This window comes from Oryzias melastigma, linkage group LG23, assembly GCF_002922805.2.
Source record: "Oryzias melastigma strain HK-1 linkage group LG23, ASM292280v2, whole genome shotgun sequence".
Taxonomy (NCBI): Eukaryota; Metazoa; Chordata; class Actinopteri; order Beloniformes; family Adrianichthyidae; genus Oryzias; species Oryzias melastigma.
The window spans coordinates 15,361,879-15,374,149 of NC_050534.1; the positions used below are offsets into that span (position 1 = coordinate 15,361,879).

At 36.1% G+C, this 12,271-nt stretch overlaps 1 protein-coding gene across 2 annotated transcripts in view; it reads left to right on the forward strand.

Annotated features, from left to right (window-relative positions):
• The first annotated feature begins 4,714 nt into the window (after nucleotides 1-4,714).
• dcn (decorin) overlaps nucleotides 4,715-12,271 on the forward strand; it is a 21,385-nt gene continuing 13,828 nt past the window's right edge. The window contains exon 1 of one of the 2 annotated variants that reach the window (XM_024283927.2): nucleotides 4,715-5,277. Coding sequence is in view for 1 of the 2 variants with exons in the window: in XM_024283919.2 (XP_024139687.1) it covers nucleotides 6,991-6,998 (8 nt within the window). In the remaining variant the exon portion in view is untranslated. Of the gene's footprint in view, nucleotides 5,278-6,891; nucleotides 6,999-12,271 lie in introns of those variants that run through there. The other variant, XM_024283919.2, reaches the window with a different exon arrangement.

The window sequence follows — 12,271 nt, forward strand, 5'->3', positions numbered from 1 at the left end:
TTTGAGTTTGCCACAACCTTTATATACGCATAACACATTTTCTCATAAAATCTTTTTGTCTGGCACCCAAGCAGCAGTTACATGGGAATTGTTAGAGAAAAGGGACAAACATTTTGACCACAATCACTATTTTTTCATACATTATTTTTGTAAAAAGCTACATTTTTCTTTGTGAATCGTGAACTTTATTAGTTTTTTTCTTTGTTTCCATGCATGTAAAAGCGGTGCTCATCTGAACTCTGTTGATGGAATTGTTAAAAAGCTAAACTTTTTGTGACCTCGTGCAGTCGTTTGAAACGCTCAGAGGCGCTGGGCGTCCAGCGAGGCTGATAAATGAAGTCTGGCTCTGCGCAGGTCAAAAAAACAAAGACCCCACTTGAAGGAGAAGAGATCCAGCCAGCTTTCGACTGTCCGCTGAGGCTCACAGAAGGTTTTGTTTGAAAGCAGACCGGTTTGATTTAAAGGAAGTTCTGCCGGATTTGCAGCGGTTGGTGATCATGCAGCAACAGTTGGTGTCGGAGCATCGAGAAGGTTGACTTTTATCAGCTGCCACGAGCATTTTAAAATTCTGAATAAATTCTGTCTTTTTACACTTGACAGACAACTCCCAAACACCCTCCAACATCTGGTTTCTGTCATCACCAAGAAAGCAACATTTACATCGGTTCCATTCTCGTTTAACTCCACAGTTGTACACTGCAGAAAGAGAAACCCCGAAAATAGGAAAAGAACACTAATGTTAAGAATAAAATCACTAGAAAGTTTATCTTTTCATGCAGCAAGTTTTCATTAAATCATAATTATGCGAATATACACAAACCAACTCACAGCATAAGTCATTGAAGACCAATTCGACTGATGTGAACAATACTTTGATTTACAACAGAAACATTTAAATTTCTGTCACAGCACTAGTGCTCGTCATCGTCTATCAAAGGAGACGCCGACATCTTGTTCAGGCCGTGAAGCGGCGAGCTACGTCAGAGCAGCTAAAGATAAAGGATGAAGAGATATTAGGAAATCAAGGTTTTTACAGAGGGCTCTGTGGATCCAACAATTTCGCATGACATGCTTAACTTTTGATGAGCTGTGGGATCTCTTGTGGTATCCGGTTGTTGGTCACATGACTCATTTCATCTGAAGAAAGTGTTTCCATAACAGTTTTGCAAAATATGTCAATTTTGATATGCCTCAAAATCCACCTCCTCCAAGAGCAAAAATGTTTTCTTGATAAATGCAAGTTTTATAAAATTGTTATGATTCTATTTGGTGAATTTACTATCCCAATCCAATTTCTGCAATTTCACATGTCAATAGAAAAAAAGCTAATATTAGCTTTTGTTACAATTTTAAAATTGCGGTTTGATTTTGACGCTTTAAATAAAGTTTTTATTGTCAACAGTGCGTAATAAATTATTTTTGACTCATTTAAATAATTTATTCCTAGATCCTAATTCCTAATGAGGCAAGAAAAAAAATCTTGACATGTCCTGATTTTGAGAAAAGCTTGGTAAGGTGCAGAGCAAAGATAAGTTAAAAGAACTTAAAATCTGGTTGAATATCTTAAAATTTAAAAAAACAAGGTATTAACTTAACTCTTTGCAAGTATCAAATAGTTTGCATTTATTTAACTTCTTTCATCTTATTAAGAGCTGGGATCTAGAAATAAGGATTTTTTTTGCTAATTCAATTTAAGACTAAAAAAATGCACTGGTTAAATTTTTAAGGATGTCATTTTAAAGTTCAGAAATTTACTGTCTTTATTTTTTAAACAAAACAGATTTACACAGACTAAATGCTAATTTTATAGTATTCTCATTTTGTTAACATTTTGTTTAAAAATGAGTCATTTCCATTTATTACAGTAATCACAGCAATCAAAATGAACTACAATTAGGCACCAAAAAACGTAAACCCTTTTCTTAGAACTAGCCAAAAAAGTACTTATTTGGCTGTACAACATTCATTTCGAAGTAACTATTTAACCATTAGCTTTTTTTTTTAATTCCCTTTTTGAATGCCTGCTTTTAGATTTTGATATCTTATATGATTTTCTGTCAAGTAAAAATGACTGTGCATGGACAGATTGTTTCACTTTCTGGTAATTTTTCTTCTTAAGATTAGTGTCCTATCTTAGACTACCTCTTTTTGCAGCATACTCATCTATTCAGTCAGACAAAAGTCAGTTGACTCCCCTCAATGTATCCGTCATGCTAAATGATGATTCATCTCACAGTAAAGTCACAGGATTTGCTCAAATTACAGCCGTCTTTCACAATAGCCACGAGGCTAAGAGTTTACCAGAAAGTTAAAGCAAATTGCATTTTTAACGTCATGTTGTGTCATGACAGCTCATGTACATGTCTCCTAAGACGTGTGTTTTCTGTTTATGGCTGCTTCGGGGGTAAAGTGTCCCTTATAGACCCACTCCAGTGTAAACTGTGATTTGGGGATTTTTAACATGTATTTTTCTCATGATGGAGGACATATATTAAGAAAATTAAGATTACAATGGCATTTTTGAGTAATTATTTATTCAAATTAATGAAGAACTTGGTTTCCTAATTGGAAAATTTACAATGCTAACAAAAGTGTCGCATTAGATTATACTTTTAAGTATGGAATGGGACATATGTGAGCCAGCGGCAGCTTTCTCACTTTTTTTCAATTTCACAGCTTTGTGAAAGGTAGGGTTAGGATTTGATAAATTTAGTTAGATCTTCTAAAAATTAAAAAAAAGGGAAAACTTGAACAATGTCCTGTGACAAATGGATGGTAGAGCACAAATAGGGAAGATGTATACGTAGGGAAGTATCTAAAAAGACAAAAAAAAAAAAAAAAACGTAATATTTTACCCTGTGATTCCAAAGTTTTCCCATTGCTTTCTATCCACAGGACATAAAATATTAAGAATGTGATCAATTTTACCTCTATTGAGCTATTTTATTTATTTCTGTGTTTAGAATTGGAAGCTCTATCAATTGTGGTCACCAACTTTTGTCTCTGGATTTTAGAAAATTGTAGCTTTTGGTCCCTACTTTTGACTTTGTCCCTGCTTTATATGTGAAAACGTGCATTTATTGTTGTCTAAAAGTTACTTGAACTTTAAAAAAAAATTACATAATATGTACTCAATATGTAAAATATGTACTTAATATAATATGTACTCAAGTACTTACCAATAATGATTCCAGATACAAACATTAGTCCACTGTTGTGTTGTCTAGGAGGAGAAGTTAGCTGAAGTGGTTTAGCATTAGCTTAGCATTAGCATGGAGGGACGGTCGGTGTGGACAAAAACAAAAGGTAAAAAAAGGAAAGGCAGAATTTACTCCAGCTACCAGCACCTATGAGCTAATTATATTTTTTCATTTGTAAAAGCGTTACCAGTAATTTTTGATATATAAAAAGCAGATTTTAGCTCAAATTTAAAAGCTTATGTCGTTTTTTAAGTGATAACGGTTAAACTGAAAGAGCTCTTAAGTTGTGGGCGGGGCTGTTGGCACGAAAGTTAGCCGTGCAAATTTCCCAGCATGCCTTTGTCTACTCTCTCTTCTACTAGCATTGAGAACCTTACAAGCCCATGTATAAGATTTTAAACACGAGATAATTTTTGCCCCATGTGTACAAACGATATTGAAACCCAATAGTACCTATTTCACCAATGTAATTTGATTAAAATGTTGATGAATTATTTATATTAGTGGCTATCAAAAAAAAAAAAGACAACTTATTGATTTGAATGTATCAATATATAATCTGTTCAAAAAAAATTTTTCTTTCAAGGAACTTTTTTTTTTATTTATAAATGTTGTTTTCTTTTTAAAATTTCAACTATATGTTTCTTTTTTCATAAATCCCCACAAAAATACATAATAAAGCTATAAAATAAAATTGTTTATCGGTTTATCTGGATTAATGCCTTTGTTTACTTTCCTTTTATTTTAATTGTTGTATTATATTCCTACTTTTATTTCAGTAATATATGTTGAAATAATATTATTATTATTATAATTATTTCATGTCTACATATATTTTTTCATCTGCTGTTTAGACTTTATTGTAGTTTTCTATTTGCCTTTAAATTTCACTGTTCCAAATGGGAAAGTGCTGTGTAATTTTGAATTTTTTGATTAAAAAAAAACTCACAAATTCAAGTTAACATTAGCTATCAGAGCTATCCTGCCACACAGTTTGGATCCAGATAAGGAACAAGAAAGGAATGGAAAACCACCCATTTGTGTGCCAAAGATGATTCGTCCAGTTACGTCTATGGTGTAAACAAAGGGATGACGGGAAATGAGGGAAGGCTTACTACGCATTAATGGTCCCACCCACAACTCAGAGGTGGATTTATGTGATTGACTTCCGCCCTGCAGAAACTATCTTGTAGAATTACACATTTTTTTGGCTAAATATCATAATAAAGAGACCCCTGGGAACTGTTTTAAAATAGATGATTAGAGGAAAAAATAAAACATCCTTATTCTGGTTTTGCATAATTCTCCAAAGTTAACATTCTTCACTGCAGATGGAAAACAAACCAAAGAAAAGGCCAAGAATGTGAGACTTCCACCTCCCACATAGCCCCCCTGGAGCACCTCCTCCACTTTTTTTGTCTAAAACAAAATCTAATAGATTCAGGATCTTTGAGGCCGTGTAAACAATCCTAATCAAAATGCGGGAAAGGAATCAAAACCAGAGAGGGAGTTTACCAGAAAGGAGGCATCGGCGTTAAGCGTCTTTGTGTGTGTGTTTGCTTGGAATAGTCAGTATTGAGTCTGATGAATGACAGCAGCTGAAAGAGGGAGCAGCAGAGTGTGTGTGTGCAAAGCTCCACAGGACCTATCATTACCAGATGTCACAGTGAGGGTGTCTGCCAGCCCGAACGCTGCCTTCAACCCCGAAACTCTTGTTCCTTTCCTCATCCTCTTTTTTATTTTCTCTCCACCCTTTTTTGCCGTTTCCAGCTGTTTTCGGAGAGCAGAACGAGGCGAGTCCTCCACCAATTGTCTGGGTGCTGAGAGGTTGCTCGGCGGTTGGACCCCACCTTCCTTCCTTCCTTCAGTCTGTCTCTGGGCTCTGTCCCGTCTCTCCCTTCCTCCTCTTGTGCGCGGCGGTTTCTCCTCCCCTTTGCTGTGAGAGAACACACCTGCTGGATTTTGGCTCTCAGAGTCCAATTACCTCGTGGGCCTTCTCAGCCACTTCAGTCTCATCCTCACAGCTCCGGTGGATTTCGGGTGTCAAGCCTCATTTCAGCAGCTCTTCTGAGAACAGGTAAGTCACTACTCAACCCTTGTGTTATTCTATCTTTGATTTTACTCTCCTATTATTATATCTTGCTTTAATGTGTGCATTTACTTGTTAAAGTTCCCCTTCTCGTGGTGTCGTAATGTTCCAAACATGTTTTCCCACCACACTCTTTGTGATGAGAGACCCTAATCAGTCCAGTCTGCATACAGAACACAGAGAAAAGAGCAGTGGCTGGGGAAGGGGGTGTGGTAGTGTTCATGCTTGGTACCTCACTTCTGCCAGAAAAATGACATCTTTTGGTGCATCTTTCAAATGCAGCTGTTATTCAACGGAATTTTTAACAATTTTAAATATTTTGAAATCAGGAATGTGGCTTATCTTCTATGGACTTTTTGGTATTTCCTGTTATCTTTGCCTTCAACGTTTTTGGCTGTTTTATTGACACACGAGGGAAATAAATTTCTTAAAGTGTTTTACTCCCCCGGAAATCAGAGCATCTTCTTATCTGCTTGTTTAGCAGCTCTGTTTTTCTTCCAGGTTGAACCCTCTCCTCTGCCCAAAGTGGCATTTGCTGCTGCTTTTTTCCACAAAACAGCATCCAAATTGCCAGGGGCAACTTGAAGTAAGACCCCTTTGAAGAGGAGGTGAAGGAAAGGCTGTACCTGGCAACGCACAGCGTCATTAATCCTGTAATGGTACCGCTTCCTCTATCAAAGGGAGGTCTGAGGGCTTCCCGGCAAGCCGCTGCACAACTCTGAGCTAACTCATTACATGCTTTTAGCCAGCAGCAAAACAAAAAAAAAAAGACAAGCCTAATATGGCTCAGCTGCTGCACCAAAACTAAACAGGGGGCGTAAACTGAAAAAGAAAATTAAAATATATACTGTGGAGCTTTAAAAAAACATCAAAAGTGATGCATTTTGAAACTCAATTCCAGGAAATGGAAGGTTGGAGAGTTCAACGTTTTGAGTTGCTCTCAAGGGGCTGCAGGATTTTTTTTTTTTCCCATCTGGACTTTGACTCTAAAAGTCAAAGAGAGCAAAAGAACAATTGGCTTGAGTGGCCATCAGCCATGAAGACTCCAATTTGCTCCCATTTCTGACTTTCGGGGCCAAAGGTAATCCCGTAAGCCCCAGCGCAGAATGGAAAGAGAAGAAAAGGAGGAGAGGTTGTGCAGTTGGTCCACGTCTGTGCAGCACAGACTGCTGATAATGGGACTGAGGTTTGTGGCAGGCCGACAGCTCTTCTCATGGAACAGCTGAACTGCGGTTTAACCGCTCACTGCCTTTCTCTTGGTGTGACTGCAACCAGCCAGCATGCTTCACAGACTGTAAAAGAGATCGATCTCAACCATTTTTGGGGGGGCTCAAAGAGCTAAATTGATTGGATTGAGCCAAAAACATTCCATGCTCACATTACAAGAAGCCTTCAGCAGTAAAACTGCTGCATATTTTCCAGTTTCCATTCTCTCGTTTACAAGATTGCTCAATTTTGCACGAGGAAAATGATGATCCTCAAATAGTTTTCAGATAACAAAAGCTTTTTTTCTGAAAAAATTGAAGTATTGTGTTGATACAATTTGATGGGAGTGGTGCTGATGGGTTAAAAAGGCCACACGTGTTTTAAATGTCCTGTGGCCTTGTAAATACCTTTCAGTGATTAATTGCCCACAGACGCTCTGCAGAGGCAGATCCATGTCGGAGGAGCTTTACAGGAAAGCCAAAAGACCGCTGACAAATGCAGAGGTTGGTATTTAACGTCTGTTTTATGCTGCTTCTCCTCAATCAAACTCCTGTTGCCTCAAATTCGGTGCTGCTGCATTTTGCAGTTTGGTCCAAAATAGGTCTCCTGCGCTTTTTGCAAAGGCAGCAAAAAAGAGGAGGAAAAAGTGACAAAGCAAAGACGGCTAAATTGCTTCACACTCTTGCAGGAGCTCCACTTCCTGTCTGGGAGCCATTAGTCATGCTCAGGCCAGATTTGAGGAGAGAAAGGTGGAGTGAAAGTTGAAGGAAAAGAGGAGAAAATGGCAGAGATAGGAGAACTGACAGAAACATCCTCTTCCTTTAACTATTCTATAGATAAAATAGTAAAGTTTCTTTCATTAAGTATACAAGTATACTATAGAACTTGTTCATGTACAGTAGGAAGTATACTAATTGAACACTTCTTGAGACTAATTTTGATGGTATTTCAAAGTAAATTGCCTCACTTTTAGTCCAGACTTGTAGTATACTTAAATAAACTACCCCCGATCAACCAACAGATGAGAATAATAAGGAAAGAAACAACAGGATGTTTGTTTACAAGTTACAACTTTTCCTCTTTTAGGCTTTCTCGCTTGTCCTTAAAGACATTCAGACTCAAGACTGCAGTTTCTCATAAAATACTAATAAGGAGATTTAGGTGGAGTTTTCATTTTTATGTAAATTTGTTAAGATTGAGACATTTTTGACTAGAATAATTACTTAATAACAATATTTCTTGATTTCTTGTACGTACGTTTTTTCATTTTTCAATAGTATTTTATCTGTTTCTTCTTCTATATTACTCACTGTCACAATAATCCACATTAGAAATGGTTTCTTTGATTAGCTTCCACTTTGATGTGAACATTTTAGATGAGAAAATAACCTGAAATCCAAGAGATCCATCAAAAAATACACAATTCTCCCAGATTTGCAGTTCATTTCCTTTCACTTTTTACCATTATTTCCTATGTCTGATAAACTGATTTAATTATTTTAAATGTATGCATATAATCTGTATTTAATCAAGTGATAGTGTTCTGATTATTTCTCGTTTGCTCTTTAAATGCATAAAAATCAGGAAGCACTTTCTGATTTTTTTTGCATCAAACATTAGATGAGGCAGTTTTCCAGAAAAAAACCCTAGATTTCTAGCTTCCAAAAAAATACACGCATGGTCGTGTCCCACAACAAAGTCGCATTGTCTTTGAAATCCATATATTGATGCTCCAGAAGCGTGTCGTTTGCTCACTCCATTCATGTTGCAGCTTGATGCTTTGCTGCACACGCATACAGGTGTTGGGCTAGATGAGCCAGCGTGGAGCTATAGCCTGTCAGGTATGTGATTTGGATCAGGAAGTGACATATCTGAGCAGGCAGGCAGTGATGCCTGAAGCAGTGAAAGTTGTCTACATGCATTTATCTCTATAAGCTATGAAGTTAGAATTTACTAAAAGGGTTCTCAAATACAAGAACTACCAAAAAACAATCCTCATTTAATCTTATTTTCAAACTAAATTCATAACTTTAATTCTTAACGTGGATTAAACATAACAGAAAGACTGCTTACGAATGTCATGGGCATGTCCAAAGTCTGGCCAGTGATTTCAATGTAGGAGTGTTTATTGGCAAGAGTCTGGCGATATGATAATTATCGCGATACATGATTCGATACGTATCCCGATATATCCCAAGACAGTACCAGGCAATATTTTATTATATTTTTTAAATTATGACTTAATAATTATCTGAATATTAATGCATTTTTCACAAAATTAAATTGTAAAATACATGTTATTTAATGATCAGAACATTAAACACTGCAACTGTATCTCATAAACAAGTTGCTTTTACCCAAGAAAATCAATGGTGCTTTTATTTTGGTAGTTTAAGAAACCTTTAGGTGGGGGGGAAAAGTAAGACTGAACTGTTTGCTTTTAAACAATAATTAAATATTGCTTTAATAGTATTTTAAATTGATACAAGTATTGCAAAATAATGTATTTTGAATTTTACACGACAAATGCCGCTTGCGTTCAAATTTTCATTGGCCAACTTTTAAGCCGTAGTAAACCTGTGATTCTTTCTAGTTCATTTCTGAAATGTCGACTTTTAAGTAAATAAGAAACGTTGAAAGAAATGTTTGTGACTGAATTAATATTCAAAGATTTTTTTGGTTGTTTTGAGGAAATTTTAGGATGAAAAAAGTTTTCTACGACAAGCTAACTGGGAAGGAATGATGCAAAAAAATTGACGAAATTGAATAATTTTGTTAGTAAAAGTATTGAGATGCTTTTTATTTTCAATGTGAAGAAATATAAAGCTTTCTATTGCAATAAAATATTAATTATTGGAATCTTGCATGGACAAATTCCCCAAAAAGTCTCAAAATACGCTGTAAAACCAGACGTGACCTCGCCTTTCAAGCTGTCACTCGTCGTGTTTGGAACGCCCTCCTACGCCATTACGGCAGATTTCAGGAGAAAGATTAAGATGTTTGATTGTAAAGAGAAATTGGTTGATCTAATTTAGTCATTTACTGTGTTTTACTTAGTTGTTATTGTCTTTTACTTTGTGTATGATGATTGAAAATGGCTGGATGGCTCATCAAGAGGTGAACATGAGATGTAGTATTTTAGGCGTTTTTACTATGTGATTTAAACTTAAGAAAGGTATTATAGAAATAATGTCATTAACTTTAAAATCGCGTATGGGTCAAAATTGAACCACTTCCACATTTAAACTTTTTTTCAATTTTGATCCAAAGGGTTAAAATTAGGGATGTAGGGGGAAATCGGTTTGGTGATTTATCGCAATATTTTTTTGGCGATCGATTAAAAATGCTGACAAGACAATATTTAACCAATTATTTACGAGTGTCCTTCAGTGTCTTACTTTTTTTCTACCTCACTAGTTGGCACCACAACACTCGGAACATCTTTAAGAAGCTCTAAACTATATTAAGTTTTACTATATTTTGTTGTGGAAATAAAAAAATATGGATTTTTCCCTTTTAAAATAAATATTTCTTAATTTACCAAAAAGAAAACACCATGAATTTGCTTGGGTAAAAGCAAAATGAGATACAGCTGAAGTGCTAAGTGTTGTGACCATTAAATAAAATGAATTTTACTGTTTTATTCCAATAAAAGACGTATTTATATTAAGGTTAAGTATTTTTTTTAAGTCATACTCTTAAAAAAAAGTGAAAAATTGTTCTAGTATTCTTGGGATATATCGTGTTCAAATAGTTCAAAGATTTCAAATACTTATTTTTCAAAAAGTTTGGACACCCTTAGCCTAAATAAAATGCTACACAATTGCGTACAAGATTTATTCAGCTTGTGGCCCGAGGTCAAAGAGGAAGCATACGTTTTAGCAGGCGGTGGTAAAACTCCCGTCATGTTGTAGCGTTTTCTTTCTTCTTCCAGATGTAAGGAGCGTCATACGCTTCATCCCACGCCTGCAGTCTTTTTGGCAAGTCAACTGGGCAAATTTAATCAGTCTGGCTCACAGGGATGCTTTAGACGAGAGGTTTTCATGGAACAGTGTTGTGTGCAAACATCAAACCAGTCCAACCTCTGATGAAGGTGGACGCAATAGCCAAAAAAAAATAAAATCCAGGACTGTTTGACCCAGGAATGATTTACATCCCTTAATCCAGATGATTAAGCATTGCTGAAGTTTGATCCAAAAAGAGCCAAGATGAGTCAGCCTCAATGGAACATCTCATCGTTTTTGTTCGGAATTAACTGTTGTGATTAGAACAGGCTTCAAAATCCAAAAAAAAGTTAGTAAGTTAGAGAGAAAAGACTCCTATCAACTCAAACCCTTCTTATTTTAGACTGTAGTGTATGCAGCCACTGTAACTACTGAAGTCATACAGTGTGTTAAAGCAATGGCTGTTTTGTGGACAGAGACTATAATTACAGCTTGTGCATAGACGTGATTCCCACGCCTGACCTGACATAACCCTCACCTGGCTTTGCTCTGTGCTGGAGCATCTCGTCTGTTTATACTTTTCAAAGTCTTTAAAGGTTGTGAGGCTTTCGAGTGAACAAACAAGCAAATTTCTCCTGAAAACCAGAAGCAACCAAAGAAAAGAAAGCATCATCCTCTCGTGCCATTTTTAATTACCCACAAGTCCCCTGAATGCCAGGCCCTTCGCCGGTTTTTGAGTTGGCTTATATCATCACAGCGATGATGCTCGGGTCAAGGTCCACTTCAGCCGCGGCTCAAAGCAGCCCTTTAATTATTGTGGCACCGCCATGGATGGAAGGAAGGAAGGAAGCAGCGACGCTTGGCTTCATGCATGAGTGGGTTTCTGGAAATTGGAGAGTGTACGTCGCAGCGTCCAATTTCAAGACGTTTATGTGGATACGTACAAAAAAAATGCACACGTGCATGAGTCATCTGGGCTGCGGTTCCATTCAGAAAGTGAGGATTCGTAGGAAATGAGGATTCACCCATTGTCTGCGTTCGCAGAGTCCAAAATTGGTGTTTAGATGTGCGCTGAGAAAAAGTGCTTAGCAAGCAAACAATCCTGGTGATTTATGTGTGAACAAAGGAAGATGTGGAGCAGTGGAGCACCGAATTTGTAAAATGTTGCTTTAAATGGCCTGTAGTGTCAATGAAGAAGCTGTTTGCATGGTCAGAATGATGTCCAATATAAAAAAATAAATAAAATTTCATCTTTTTTGTGAACCTATGATGTAAGGAATTTTAATAGTGAAGCAATTGATAATAATGAGTTTGTATTACTTTTGTTTTATTCATTATCTGTTAGCTATTAGCTGTTTTTCCTCAAGCTATGGTAACAACATAATTTCCCCTTCAATTCATGATGTTTACAGAACTTTCAGTCGCTCTTTATTTTTTCTGTTGCGTTGTTTATTTTTTTATATGTAACTGATATATAAAAAAGAAATGAACTTTTAGCATTTCTGCACCATCTGAAAACCAAACATTCAAGGTCTTCCATGTTCTTAAAGTTTGATGAATCCAAAAAAAGTTGGATTTAAAAAAAAAAAGAAAACTCGAACTTTATTTATTTGTATAATTAGTATATTTTTTATTCATTTTGTTGAAACACAAGGCGCTTTACATAAATCAAGTAAAAAGTTAATTAAAAAAGCAAAGTCTTTAAAAACAAATACACACAAAACAAGATATTTACTCAAAAAGAACACTGTTCCCTCACCTGGGAGGGGCTACTTTGAGGAAAAATTATATTCATAATTGAACAAATAAATTTAATATTTTTTTTCCCAGTA